Here is a 15,503-nt window from a genome sequence, read left to right as displayed (position 1 = left end):
CTAATCTGAGTGGGAGTTCATTAAAATAATTTGATTAGATGAACTTAATTATCATGAACTTAGTCTAAAACTTTTTGCATAATATGTCTTGTAGATCAAATGGCCAACGCTCATGTCAACATGAACTTCAACGCGTTCCTAGAGAAAACCAAGCTGAAAGATGATGGCAGCAACTATACGGACTGGGTCCGGAACCTGAGGATCATCCTCATAGCTGCCAGGAAACAATATGTCCTAGAAGGACCGCTAGGTGACGCTCCCGTCCCAGAGAACCAAGACATTATGAATGCTTGGCAGTCTCGTGCTGATGATTACTCCCTCGTTCAGTGCGGCATGCTTTACAGCTTAGAACCGGGCTCCAAAAGCGTTTTGAGCAACACAGAGCATATGAGATGTTTGAGGAGCTGAAACTAGTTTTCCAAGCTCATGCTCGGGTCGAGAGATATGAAGTCTCCGACAAGTTCTATAGTTGTAAGATGGAGGAAAATAGTTCTGTCAGTGAGCATATACTCAAAATGTCTGGGTTGCACAACCGCCTGTCCCAGCTGGACATTAACCTCCCGGATGAGGGGGTCATTGACAGAATCCTTCAGTCGCTCCCACCAAGCTACAAGAGCTTTGTGATGAACTACAATATGCAGGGGATGGTGAAGACCATTCCTGAAGTATTTTCAATGCTGAAGTCAGCAGAGGTTGAAATCAAGAAAGAACATCAAGTGTTGATGGTCAATAAGACCACTAAGTTCAAGAAGGGCAAGGGGAAGAAGAACTTCAAGAAGGACGGCAAAGATGTTGCCGCGCCCGGTAAGCCAGTTGCCGGGAAGAAGTCAAAGAATGGACCCAAGCCTAAAACTGAGTGCTTCTATTGCAAGGGGAAGGGTCACTGGAAGCGGAACTGCCCCAAATACTTAGCAGACAAGAAGGACGGCAACACTAAAGGTATATTTGATATACATGTAATTGATGTGTACCTTACCAGTACTCGTAGTAACTCCTGGGTATTTGATACCGGTGCCGTTGCTCATATTTGTAACTCACAGCAGGAGCTGCGGAATAATCGGAGACTGGCGAAGGATGAGGTGACGATGCGCGTCGGGAATGGTTCCAAGGTCGATGTGATCGCCGTCGGCACGCTACCTCTACATTTACCTACGGGATTAGTTTTAAACCTTAATAATTGTTATTTGGTGCCAAGTTTGAGCATGAACATTGTATCTGGATCTCGTTTAATACGAGATGGCTACTCACTTAAATCCGAGAATAATGGTTGTTCTATTTATATGAGAGATATGTTTTATGGTCATGCCCCGATGGTCAATGGTTTATTCTTAATGAATCTCGAACGTAATGTTACACATATTCATAGCATGAATACCAAAAGATGTAAAGTTGATAACGATAGTCCCACATACTTGTGGCACTGCCGCCTTGGTCACATTGGTGTCAAGCGCATGAAGAAGCTCCATGCTGATGGACTTTTAGAGTCTCTAGATTATGAATCATTTGACACATGCGAACCATGCCTCATGGGCAAAATGACAAAGACTCCGTTCTCCGGAACAATGGAGCGAGCAACCAACTTGTTGGAAATCATACATACCGATGTGTGCGGTCCAATGAGTGTTGAGGATCGCGGAGGATATCGTTATGTTCTCACTCTCACTGATGACTTGAGTAGATATGGGTATGTCTACTTGATGAAACACAAGTCTGAGACCTTTGAAAAGTTCAAGGAATTTCAGAATGAAGTAGAGAATCAACGTGACCGAAAGATAAAATTCTTACGATCGGATCGTGGAGGAGAATATTTAAGTCACGAATTTGGTACACACTTAAGAAAATATGGAACCGTTTCACAACTCACGCCGCCTGGAACACCTCAGCGTAACGGTGTGTCCGAACGTCGTAATCGCACTCTATTGGATATGGTGCGATCTATGATGTCTCTTACCGATTTACCGCTATCATTTTGGGGATACGCTCTAGAGACAGCTACATTCACTTTAAATAGGGCACCGTCTAAATCCGTTGAGACGACACCGTATGAATTATGGTTTGGGAAGAAACCTAAGCTGTCGTTTCTAAAAGTTTGGGGATGCGATGCTTATGTCAAGAAACTTCAACCTGAAAAGCTCGAACCCAAGTCGGGAAAATGCATCTTCATAGGATACCCTAAAGAAACCATCGGGTATACCTTCTACTTAAGATCCGAGGGCAAGATCTTTGTTGCCAAGAACGGATCCTTTCTGGAAAAAGAGTTTCTCTCGAAAGAACTAAGTGGGAGGAAAGTAGAACTCGACGAAGTACTACCTCTTGAACGGGATAGTAGTGCAGCTCTGGAAGATGTTCCTCTGATGCCTACACCAACTGAAGAGGAAAATAATGATGATGATCAAGGTACTTCGGATCAAGTTGCTACTGAACTTCGTAGGTCCACAAGGACATGTTCCGCACCAGAGTGGTACGGCAACCCTGTCCTGGAAATCATGTTGTTGGACAACGGTGAACCTTCGAACTATGAAGAAGCAATGGCGGGCCCAGATTCCAACAAATGGCTAGAAGCCATGAAATCCAAGATAGAATCCATGTATGAAAACAAAGTATGGACTTTGACTGACTTGCCCGATGATCAGCGAGCGATAGAAAACAAATGGATCTTTAAGAAGAAGACGGACGCGGATGGTAATGTCACCATCTATAAAGCTCGACTTGTCGCTAAGGGTTATCGGCAAGTTCAAGGGATTGACTATGATGAGACTTTCTCTCCCGTAGCGAAGCTTAAGTCCGTCCGAATCATGTTAGCAATTGCCGCATACTATGATTATGAGATATGGCAGATGGACGTCAAAACGGCATTCCTTAACGGGCATCTTAAGGAAGAACTATATATGATGCAGCCGGAGGGGTTTTTCGATCCTAAGAATGCTAACAAAGTATGCAAGCTCCAGCGATCCATTTATGGGCTGGTGCAAGCATCTCGGAGTTGGAACATTCGCTTTGATGAGATGATCAAAGCGTTTGGATTTATGCAGACTTATGGAGAAGCCTGCGTTTACAAGAAAGTGAGTGGGAGCTCTGTAGCATTTCTCATATTATATGTAGATGACATACTTTTGATGGGAAATGATATAGAACTTTTGGACAGCATTAAGGCCTACTTGAATAAGTGTTTTTCAATGAAGGACCTTGGAGAAGCTGCTTATATATTAGGCATCAAGATCTATAGAGATAGATCGAGACGCCTCATAGGTCTTTCACAAAGCACATATCTTGATAAGATTTTGAAGGAGTTCAAAATGGATCAGTCCAAGAAGGGGTTCTTGCCTGTATTGCAAGGTGTGAGATTGAGCTCGGCTCAATGCCCGACCACGGCAAAAGATAAAGAAGAGATGAGTGTCATCCCCTATGCTTCAGCCGTAGGATCTATTATGTATGCCATGCTGTGTACCAGACCTGATGTAAACCTTGCTGTAAGTTTGGTAGGAAGGTATCAAAGTAATCCCGGCAAGGAACACTGGACAGCGGTCAAGAATATCCCGAAGTACCTGAAAAGAACAAAGGACATGTTTCTCATTTATGGAGGTGACGAAGAGCTCGCCGTAAAGGGTTACGTCGACGCTAGCTTCGACACAGATCTGGATGACCCTAAGTCACAAACTGGATACATGTATATGTTGAATAGTGGAGCGGTAAGCTGGTGCAGCTGCAAGCAGAGCGTCGTGGCGGGATCTACATGTGAAGCGGAGTACATGGCAGCCTCGGAGGCAGCGCATGAAGCAATTTGGGTGAAGGAGTTCATCACCGACCTAGGAGTCATACCCAATGCGTCGGGGCCGATCAAACTCTTCTGTGACAACACTGGAGCTATTGCCCTTGCCAAGGAGCCCAGGTTTCACAAGAAGACCAGGCACATCAAGCGTCATTTCAACTCCATCCGTGAAAATGTTCAAGATGGAGACATAGATATTTGCAAAGTACATACGGATCTGAATGTAGCAGATCCGTTGACCAAACCTCTCTCGCGAGCAAAACATGATCAACACCAGAACTCTATGGGTGTTCGATTCATCACAATGTAACTAGATTATTGACTCTAGTGCAAGTGGGAGACTGTTGGAAATATGCCCTAGAGGCAATAATAAAAGCATTATTATTATATTTCCTTGTTCATGATAATTGTCTTTTATTCATGCTATAATTGTATTATCCGGAAATCGTAATACATGTGTGAATACATAGACCACAATACGTTCCTAGTAAGCCTCTAGTTGACTAGCTCGTTGGTCAACAGATAGTCATGGTTTCCTGACTATGGACATTAGATGTCATTGACAACGGGATCACATCATTAGGAGAATGATGTGATGGACAAGACCCAATCCTAAGCATAGCACAAGATCGTGTAGTTCGTTTTGCTAGAGCTTTTTCAATGTCAAGTATGTCTTCCTTAGACCATGAGATCGTGTAACTCCCGGATACTGTAAGAGTGCTTTGGGTGTACCAAATGTCACAACGTAACTGGGTGACTATAAAGGTGCACTACAGGTATCTCCAAAAGTGTCTGTTGGGTTGACACGGATCGAGACTGGGATTTGTCACTCCGTATGACGGAGAGGTATCTCTGGGCCCACTCGGTAATGCATCATCATAATGAGCTCAAAGTGACCAAGTGTTTGGTCACGGGATCATGCATTATGGTATGAGTAAAGTGACTTGCCGGTAACGAGACTGAACGAGGTATTGGGATACCGACGATCGAGTCTCGGGCATGTAACGTACCAATTGACAAAGGGAATTGTATACGGGGTTGTTCGAATCCTCGACATCGTGGTTCATCCAATGAGATCATCGAGGAGCATGTGGGAGCCAACATGGGTATCCAGATCCCGCTGTTGGTTATTGCCCGAGAGCCGTCTCGGTCATGTCTACGTGTCTCCCGAACCCGTAGGGTCTACACACTTAAGGTTCGGTGACGCTAGGGTTGTATGAATATGAGTATGCAGCATACTGAATGTTGTTCGGAGTCCCGGATGAGATCCCGGACGTCACGAGGAGTTTCGGAATGGTCCGGAGGTAAAGAATTATATATAGGAAGTGGTATTTCGGCCATCGTGAAAGTTTCGGGGTCACCCGGTATTGTACCGGGACCACCGAAAGGGTCCCGGGGGTCCACCGGGTGGGGCCACCCATCCCGGAGGGCCCCAAGGGCTAAAGTGGGGAGGGGAACCAGCCCATGGTGGGCTGGTGCGCCCCCCTTGGCCCACCCCCTGCGCCTAGGGTTGAAACCCTAGGGTGGGGGGGGCGCCCCACTTGCCTTGGGGGGCACTCCACCCCCCTTGGCCGCCGCCCCCTTGGGAGATTGGATCTCCCAGGGCCGGCGCCCCCCCTGGGGGCCTATATAAAGGGAGGGGGAGGGGGGCAGCCGCACCCTGAAGTCCTGGCGCCCCCTCCCCCTGCTACACCTCTTCCTCCTCCGTCACGTGCTTGGCGAAGCCCTGCCGGAGTGCTGCTGTTCCACCACCACCACGCCGTTGTGCTGCTGCTGGAGCCATCATCATCAACCTCTCCTTCCCCCTTGCTGGATCAAGGAGGAGACGTCATCCGCTCCGTACGTGTGTTGAACGCGGCGGTGCCGTCCGTTCGGCGCTAGGATCTCCGGTGATAGGATCACGACGAGAACGACTACTTCAACCCCGTTCTTTTGAACGCTTCCGCTCGCGATCTACAAAGTGGTATGTAGATGCATCTCCCTTGACTCGTTGCTTAGATGAACTCATAGATGGATCTTGGTGAAACCGTAGGAAATTTTTTAATTTTCTGCAACGTTCACCAACAAGGACCTCCTTCGTCAAATTAGATTCAACTAAAGTAGGAGAGACAGACACCCGCTAGCCACCTTATGCAAAACAAGTTGCATGTCTCTTGGTGGAACCGGTCTCTTGTGCGTGGACAAGTAATGTTGGTCCAGGCCGCTTCATCCCAAAATACCGTCGAATCCAAATAAGACAAGAGAGGTAAGCAATTTGAGAATCAGCACCCACAACTCTTTGTGTTCTACTCGTGCATGTCCATCTACGCATAGACCTAGCTCATGATGCCGCTGATGGGGAACGAAGCATGAAAATCAAAAAATTGCCTACGAACACCCAAGATCTATCTAGGAGAAGCATAACAATGAGAGGGGAGAGTGTGTATGCGTACCATCGTAGACCGAAAGCGGAAGCGTATATAACGTGGTTGATGTAGTCGTACTCTTTGCGATCCGATCATGATGCAACCGATCTAGTGTCGAACGGACGACACCTCCGAGTTTAGCACACGTGTGTCTCGATGATGTCCCCTCCTCCTTGATCCAACAAGAGAAGGCGGATAAGTAGATGGTATAACAACCAGCACGACTGTGTGCTGGTGATGGTGATGGTGATGGTGGAGTCGGAATACCGGCAGGGCTTCACTAAGCGAAAAACCGTGGACGAGAACTATGCCGGGAGGGAGAGACGGGGCAGCAGCCAAGGCCAATGTTTTGGGGTGCCTTGTTGTGCCCCTCCCCTATATTTATATGTGTGGGAGGGCTAGGAGTCCAGCCCTACTCCTAATAGGAGTTGGCACCAAGGGGGAGAGGACTTGGACTCCAAGTCCAATCCTATTCTACTAGGACTCCCCTTTTTTCCCTTCCCTAGCCGCATGGGCTTTTGAGGACTTGGTGCGCCTAGCCCAAAAAGGCCAGGGCACCTCGCCTCAGCCCATGCTAGCCCTTGGTATGTGGTGGACCCACTTGTGGACTTCTGGACCCGTCTAGAATCCTCAGGAACCTTCTAGAAGCTTCCTGGTACAATACCGAAAAAATGCACCTTTTTCGGAACCCAAAATATGACTTCCCATATATAAATCTTTACCTCTTGACCATTCTGAGGCTCCTCGTGATATCCGGGATCTCAACCAGGACTCTGAAAAACATTCAGTTACCAATCATTAAATATACCAATACTACTCTAGCGCCAACAAACGTTAAGCGTGCGACCCCGCGGGTTCGGGAATCATGTGGTCATGACCGAGACCTCTCTCCCATCAATAACCAATAGCGGGACCTGGATGCCCATATTGGTTCCTACATATTCCACGAAGATCTTTTATCGGTTGAACCACGAGTCAAGGATTCGGTTAATCCCGTATGCAATTTCCTTTGTCCGGTGATATGTTACTTGCTCGAGAATCGATCGTTGGTATCTCCATACCTAGTTCAGTCTCGTTACCGGCAAGTCTCTTTACTCGTTCCATAATACAAGATCTCGTGACTAACTCATTAGGCACATTGCTTGCAAGCTCTTTACGATGTTGTATTACTGAGAGAGCCCAGAGATATCTCTCCATCACAGGGAGTGACAAATCCTAGTCTCGATCCGTGCCAACCCAACAAACACCTTCGGAGATACCTGTAGAGCACCTTTATGATCACCCAGTTATGAAGTGCCGTTTGGATACACACTAAGTATTCCTTTGGTGTCAGGGAGTTGCATGATCTCATGGTCTTAGGAATAGATACTTGACATGAAGAAAGCTATAGCAATAAACCGGTACAATGAAATGCTAAGCTTACTGTTGGGTTTTGTCCATCACATCATTCTCCTAATGATGTGATCCCGTTATCAAATGACAACTCGTGTCTATGGTTAGGAAACCTTAACCATCTTTGATCAACGAGCTAGTCTAGTTGAGGCTCACTAGCGACATAATATTTGTTTATGTATTCACACATGTATTTAAGTTTCCAGTCAATACAGTTCTAGCATGAATAATAAACCTTTATCATGAACAAGGAAATATGATAATTACCAATTTATTTTTGCCTCTAGGGCATATTTCCAACAGCACGCCCTTCCCACTTGGGGAAGGAGGGGGGGCGAATTGGAGGGGGGTTCCCCCTCCACTTGGCTGGCCAAAGGGGGGAAACCTTCCCCCATTGTGTGGCACCCCCTCCCCCTCCTTCAACCTATATATACTAGAGGTTTTGGCACTTTTGGATACATAAGTTTTGGAGCCTCCTCTGGTTCTCTAGCTCTAGTTCTAGTTCTAGTTGATCCAATTAGAGCTAGATCTAGATCCTCTAATCCTCATAATTAGAAGCCCAGTGTGGTCCTAATCTCCTCCTTCTAATTCTTCGGCGATGATTAGCTCTGGACGGTGAAGCGCTACCGGATCGCGAAGACCGTATGCTTGCAAACTGTGGAATGGTCGTGCTTTCGGTCTTTCATTCGTGGACAGTTCAAGGGATCATTCATCAACATTTTGAGGGAGTTCAAGTACGGTCTACACTGACTAGTCTTCTTCCACTGAACTCAGAGTTGGTAACGATACGATCCAAGCCGTTATTGCATCTTCATAGTGTTCCTGGTTGATCGTAGGGTGATTTTATTTTATTTTCTACTATGTTTCCCAACACATAGATGATGTCATCACGCTCATCCTCTATGATCATGTTGTGCATGATCAGACAAGCAATCATCACATTCCACATATTGTGCTGGCTCCATGTTCTGGTAGGTTACCGAATAATAGCACACTGAGATTGGAGCACACCGGTAGCACGCTCCACATCCTTCCTAGCACTCTCTTGGGCTTGGACAGGCCTAGGTTGCTTCTCTCCTACCGGCTTGGAGATTGTCTTGACAAGAGATACCATCAGCTAGCTAGTATCCCTTGTTACAATGGTGGTCGTTGCCTCAAAGCTGACCTCTGGGATGTTGCCTTCTATAAGCCGTGCAAACACCAAAGACCGATGAAGCATGTTGAGGTCATTGTGAGAACCTGCCAAGCCGAAGAAAGTGCGCCAAATCCAGAGGTCTTGTGATGCCACAACTTGAAGTATGACCGTGAAAGCTTAACATGCCCCTTATACGGCCACTGCCAAGCAAATGGGCAATTCTCCCACTTCAAGTGCATAAAATCTAAGCTATCAAGCATTCCTGGAAAGCCTCTGGATTCACTGATTGCCAACAAGCGGGCAGTATCTGCAGCATTTGGTTCTCTCAAGTACTCCGGACCAAACACTGCTGCCACAGCTTTGCAGAACCTATATAGTGATTCAAGGCATGTGGACTCACTCATCCGGGCATACTCATCCACAAGATCACCGGGGATTCCATATGCAAGCATCCGGATAGCTGTAGTGCATTTCTGATAACAGGAGAAGCCAATCATTCCTAGGGCATCACTCTTGCACCTAAATTTTCATCATACTCCACTACTCCCTCCCAAATACGGCTGAACACATGTCTAGCCATCTGGAAGCGTCGGAAAAGCTTGGCATTGAGAAGTGGCGATGTGCACTAGAAATAATCATTGTAGAGTAGGCAATGGTCGTTCTCCCTATTACGATTCAAGGCCGGAGCATAGCCTAAGATCGACCCCCTAAACATTGGCCGCATCCTAGTGCCCATTAACACCATAGTAGCAACCACAAAGTCCTCGATGTCGGTCGTGGTACCTTGGGGGCAAAAGGCCGAACACGTTGCAAGCGGCAACGGCGTTGGGCGTGGTGTAGGCGTGGCATGTGAAGGGCAGCAGGCATGTCAACGTCCACGCCCTCCGGTGGTGATCGGAGAGGCGAGGGCTGTGCCAGCGTCCCTTGGCAGGGGTCCCTTCTCCTGCTACGACCGCGGCGCTGAACGGCCACAGACGCTGGCCTCGGTGAATGCGGTGGTGGCCATGCCTTGGTGGATGCGAGGGGGAAGTTGGTGGGTACGGCGGGGAAGTTGTTGGATGCGGCGGTCGTGCCTGGGCGGTGTCGTCGCGACCGAGAATGGGCGATGGCGGCAAGGGCGGCAAGAGGTGGGAAGAGTGTGAAAGGGAGAAGGAAATGCCACTCTGTCACCGACTGGCGGGCCAGGGGGATGACAAGGGCGTCGCGCGCATCCGCGCCTTTGTCGCGCCGACGCAAAACCGGCTCAAATTTGGACTGGAAATGGGTCACGACAGACAGAAAACGGACGCCCGTTCGGTTCGGTTGCGTCGGTGCATTGGTTCGGTTGGAGTTGGGCTTAGCTATTCTTAAAACAAAAATTTGGACGCACAGTGGAATGGAATGGATCCACAACATGAGTAGCGTCCACTCCACCTTGCGCCATTCGGCATCCTATATCCTGGAGGTCGGTACCGGACTGAACAGGGACAAGATTGGCCTCTTCGTAGGAGCCCGAACCGGCCCCGAATAAAATTGTTGCCATTTCGACTCGACCCGGCCGGCCTGCTTTTCTTTGTTTGTTTGTTCGTCTCCCACCTCCACCTCCGCCTCCGCCTCGCGAGATCTCCCGACTCCAATGCCGCCCGCCTCCCCCCGCTCCTCCTAAACCTAGCCCCAACCCAACCACCCAGTAGAAGCCGGCGGCCATGTCGACGGATCGGGAGAAGGAGCGGGAGGCGGAGCTGGAGGGCGCCATGTACACCAACTGCCTCCTCCTCGGCCTCGATCCCGCCGTCCTCGGCTCCCCCGCCGGCGCCGGCGCCGCCCCCACACGCGTCGGCCTCTTCCGCCACTCCAACCCTCGCCTCGGCGAGCAGCTCCTCTACTTCCTCCTGTCCTCGCTCCGCGGCCCCGCGCAATCCGCCAAGGACTTCGACAAGGTGTGGCCCATCTTCGATTCCGCGCAGTCCAGGGAGTTCCGCAAGATCGTGCAAGGCGTCATCAGCGAGCTGGAGCAGCAGGGGGCGCTGCCGCGGAGCAACTCCAGGGTTTCGTCCCTCGCCACCTGCTGCGGACCGAGGTTCGTTGAGCTTTTGTGGCAGCTCTCTGTCCATGCCTTGAGGGAGGTCCACAGGAGGACGTTTCCGGCTGATGCGGCATCAAATCCACTGCCGTCGGCGCTCACAGATGTCTCTTATCTTCATGCTGCTGCATTGCTTCCTGTGACCAAGGCAAGGATTGCTCTCGAAAGGCGTAAATTTCTAGAAAATGCAAATATTGCTGTTCAAAGGCAAACAACCTGGTCGAATTTAGCCCATGAAATGACTGCTGAATTCCGAAGTCTATGTGCTGAAGAGGCATGTCTGCAGCAGGAGTTAGAGAAGCTACAAGTTATGAGAAACAAAGCCAAGCTAGAGGGGGAACCATGGGACGAACGTATATCAAGCTCGTCTGGACAGAATTCACATTTGGTATCTAAGGCGACACGTTTGTGGGAATCGATACTGGCTCGCAAAGACCAGCATGAGGTTTTAGCTTCTGGGCCAATTGAAGATCTTATAGCACATCGTGAGCATAGGTATCGTATATCTGGATCGCAGTTGCTAGCAGCAATGGATATGGGTTCAAGTTTGGACAAGCAGGAGCAGATATCTCTGTTCCAGGGAAAGGAAGAAGCCCTTTCAAGATTAGATGATAGGAACGGGCATGCCCAACAAACTGTTGATGTAGCTGAAATTCTTCGACGGTGGACTCATGCTTTGCAGCGTATTCATAAACAATCTCTTCATTTGGCCAAAGCAAATGATGGGGAGGGGCCAGAATTACTCCGCAGTGCGTCTGACGGCGAAACTAGTAGCCATGCTGACTCATTAACTGCAACATTGGCCGAGCATCGCCAGCATTTAGTCAGTATACAGGGCCTAATTAATCAACTCAAGGAAGCTATTCCAGCAATGCAGCAGTCAATAGCAGAACTTTCAGAAGAAGTGAATAGTGTACCTAGTAATCCAATGGATCAAACAAACTCCAGACAGTTGTCTGTGCAAAATACAGTGCTCGGAAGATCAGAAGAAAGCAGCAGCGAAGTTTCAGAGATGACTTCTAAGCTCTCTTCAATGCGCATCGACAAGGCTGGGAGTAGTCCTGCTCTGAAGCTTCCTCCTTTATTTAGCCTGACTCCAAGTTCTTCTGGAAAAGGAACACAGACACAAAGACGGAGTGCCCTAGCACGCCAACCTAGCAAAGAAATTATGCCGGAAGAGAAAGCACTTATTGACCCCTCAACCAAAGATCAAGCAAATGGCTCAGTGCACGAAAATGATGGTTATTCTGCTCATGACATCAGACGTTCTGTTCGTGAAGCCGCTCTGTCAAAGCCATTGAGCAGCATGGAGAGTGCACAGGACAAGAGTAGTGATGATGGTTCAGAGCACTTTTTCATTCCCCTATCAACAGTTGCTTCAAGGAAGGATGTGGGTGCTGTGGCAAATCGAAGAAAACAAAGGACAGGTCTGCCGTCGTCGCAGTCGAAGTTGCCCAAGATCCCAATGCCTGCAGCCCCAGCTCTGTCAGGTAAACTGAATGGCTATGATGATCCAAGCAGTGCTGCAAACTTCTTTGATCCAGTCAGTGGTCAATCGTTTATGACGGATGATGCTCTTGATCAAGTGTTCTCCCCGCCACTTATGTTGGAGCCTTCCTTGTTCCACGACACGTACGCTTACGAGGACTTGCTTGCACCATTATCAGAAACTGATGCGGCTTTAATGGAACATTAGGCTTCACGTGCACAACATGTAATGCTTTAACCACTGCCTGAAGCTTCAGTGCTTAAGCGCAGCCTTTGATGGCTTATGTCGAACTGCGGGCACATAAGGTGAAACTCTTTGGTATTGTTTTCCTGGTTGAGTTGCATGCCAGTTGCCAGCAGCTCGTGAGAGGGAATCAGGGATGCTTCTGCATCCGATGTTGGGCGATTCTGTTTGGAGAGAAGGGCGCCAAGAGGTGATATGGATGTATGGGATAGTGTGTGCAGTAAAAAGATGCCCGATCTTATCTTATGTATTTAGTGTATACATCATTTGCATTTGTGCTGTAGTGATTTTATCCTCTTATTCAAGTGCCTGTTTTGATGTCGTTGTGCCAGTTGTTATGCTGCGGGTGTTGTGTGATTCTTCCATATCGTATGACTGTCAGGCTATTGGAGTGTGATGGACTGAGAAAATGGATGCTTTCTTTGGGAAGGAACTCTGATACTCCCTCCGATTCATATTAATTCTTGTTGATTTAGTACAAAGTAATAGATAATACTCCCTCCATAAAGAAACATAAGAGTGTGGGAGTAGTTAATACCGAGGGAGTGAATTCAACGGTATTGCTACTCCCTCTGGTTGGGTTTACAAGTCAATTTGGGTTTTTAGGTCTTTGATTCATGTTTTTTTTAAGTTTTACATATGTTTTGTTATCCAAATTGACCTACTTGGATTGCTGGGTCGCGGCTCGATAATCCTACATCTCGCAAGCTTACTGTTAGAGTACGTAATGGGCCTAATGAACCCGTTAGTCTTAGATTAATTAGAGATAAGAGTCGCTTGCTTAGGGGTCAAGTAAGCCTTGCTTGGGAGTCAAGTAAACCTCTAGAAGATGTATTAATCTAATCAAGCAAGAATTAAGAAGGAAATCTCTTCCCTCTTGTCCGGCCGTGGGCAAAAAGGCCCCCGGCCGGCCCTCTTGCGCCCTCCTTCTAGCAGCGCCATAACACTTACTTAAACTCCTATATAAATTTTCTTAACTAACTCTCTTCCCCCCCTGATTTTCAAGGGGGTGGGCCCCTTCTTTCCCTATCCTCCAATGCCAATCCCCCACCTGTCTGGTTACGTCGTAGGTGTAGCATTACTAGTCGCGGCTGCCCTGGGAGCTTGTTGAGTCGTGAGAAAGCGTGGGAGGGAGGAAGAAAATCATATACGACCGGGTCGGCCCGGGCTGACCTGTTCAGTGCAATGTGTGACTGATCCCCGAAAGTCCATGGTAGAACAACCACTGCAAAGAAGATTTATGTGTAGATAAATTAAATAACTACCGCATGCTGTGATTGCTGCTTATAAAATGGTTCGTCGAGACTGCGAGCTGACGTGACGTGTTCGATCGGTCCCGGTGCTACAAAATGGAGTAGTATCCCATAACCCATCGTGCAACTGCTACGATAACCCATCACAAAACCTGGGCAGCTCTCTCCTCGTTGCTCCGATTGCCGCCGGGAAGCCAAAGGCCGCCGTCCGCCGTCATGGACCCAAGCTCCGAGATCGTGTACGACATGCCCGGCTTCATACGCATCCACAAGAGTGGCCGCGTGGAGCGCTTGCAAGGCACCGAGACCGTCCCGCCCTCCCCCTCCGGTGACCCCGCCAACGGCGTCGCCTCCAAGGACGTCGTCCTTGACCCGGCGGCCAACGTCTCCGCCCGTCTCTACCTCCCCGCCGCCGCCGCGGCGGAGCCTGGAAAGAAGTTCCCCGTTGTCGTCTACTTCCACGGCGGCGCGTTCGTTGTCCACACATCGGCCTCACCGATCTACCACAAGTACGCCGCCTCCCTCGCCGCCGCCGCGCCCGCCGTCGTCGTCTCCGTCGACTACCGTCTCGCTCCGGAGCACCCCCTCCCGGCCGCCTATGACGACGCCTTCGCGGCCCTCCAGGCGATCGTCGCCGCGTGCCGCCCGGACGGCGCCGAGCCCTGGCTCGCCGCGCACGGCGACGCCTCCCGCGTCGTCCTCGCCGGCGACAGCGCCGGCGCCAACATGGCGCACAACACGGCGATAAGGCTGCGGAAGGAAGGCATCGAGGGCTACGGCGACAAGGTCAGCGGCGCCGCGCTCTTGCACTCCTACTTCTGGGGGACTGAACCGGTGGGCGGCGAGTCCCCGGACGCAGCCTTCTTCTACCCCGGCGACGTGGAGCGCGTGTGGGATGTGGCCTGTGGCGACAAGTTCGGTCGTGATCACCCGTACATCAACCCGGCAGCTTCGCCGGAGGAGTGGCGCCAGCTCGGGTCCGGCCGCGTGCTGGTCACCACGGCGGAGTTGTGCTGGTTCGTGGAGAGGGCCCGCGCGTACGCGGAGGGGATCAAGGCGTGCGGGTGGGCCGGCCAGCTCGAGTTCTACGAGACCAAGGGCGAGAGTCACACCTACTTCCTGTTCAATCCCGACTGCGACGATGCCGCCAAGGAGCTCGCCATCGTGGCCGATTTCGTCAGGGGCTGCTGAGTTTGCTTCGCTTGCTCATCCGATGAGTGATTCAGTAATAAAGGAACACGCGATCTCCCTCCGTAAACTAATATAAAAGCGTTTAGATTACTAAAGTAGTGATCTAAACACTCTTATATTAGTTTACGAAGGGAGTAAATCGGTAATTGGTAGCACTTGTGAGTTGCAAGACATTTGCTCCTCTGAATCAGTTGTACTCCGTCCGTCCCATAATATAAAAATGTTTTTAACCCTAGTAGTGTTAAAAACATTCTTATATTATGGGACGGAGGGAGTAGTTGCAACTTCATACATTAGTAGAATGCCCGTGTGTTTTATGGACATTTTGAAATATTTTGTTCGGTTATATAGACATAACACATATTAAATTTCACATGTAGAGAATACTCCATCCGTTTCTAAATATAAGTTTTTTTAGAGATTTCAACAAGGGATTACATACGGAGCAAAATGAGTGAATTTACAATCTAAAATATGTCTATATACATCCGTATATTGTAGTCCATTTGAAACCCCTAAAAAGACTTATATTTAAAACCGGAGGGAGCAGATAGCATGGGCACA

At 49.0% G+C, this 15,503-nt stretch overlaps 2 protein-coding genes across 2 annotated transcripts; both read left to right on the top strand.

Moving 5' to 3' along the window:
* Positions 1–10,192: 10,192 nt before the first annotated feature.
* On the top strand, positions 10,193–12,813 carry LOC123046206 (AUGMIN subunit 6). Its single transcript, XM_044469512.1, has one exon. The coding sequence runs from the start codon at positions 10,387–10,389 to the stop codon at positions 12,457–12,459; it is 2,073 nt and encodes a 690-aa protein (XP_044325447.1). The 5' UTR covers positions 10,193–10,386; the 3' UTR covers positions 12,460–12,813.
* Positions 12,814–13,830: 1,017 nt separating this feature from the next.
* On the top strand, positions 13,831–15,285 carry LOC123041730 (probable carboxylesterase 12). Its single transcript, XM_044464299.1, has one exon. It carries the CDS (start codon positions 13,965–13,967, stop codon positions 14,937–14,939), a length of 975 nt encoding a protein of 324 aa, XP_044320234.1. The 5' UTR covers positions 13,831–13,964; the 3' UTR covers positions 14,940–15,285.
* The last annotated feature ends 218 nt before the right edge of the window (positions 15,286–15,503 follow it).

Source organism: Triticum aestivum, chromosome 2B (genome assembly GCF_018294505.1).
Source record: "Triticum aestivum cultivar Chinese Spring chromosome 2B, IWGSC CS RefSeq v2.1, whole genome shotgun sequence".
Taxonomy (NCBI): Eukaryota; Viridiplantae; Streptophyta; class Magnoliopsida; order Poales; family Poaceae; genus Triticum; species Triticum aestivum.
Note: the sequence above shows the minus strand (reverse complement) of the source record. Positions and strands in the feature narration are given on the sequence as shown.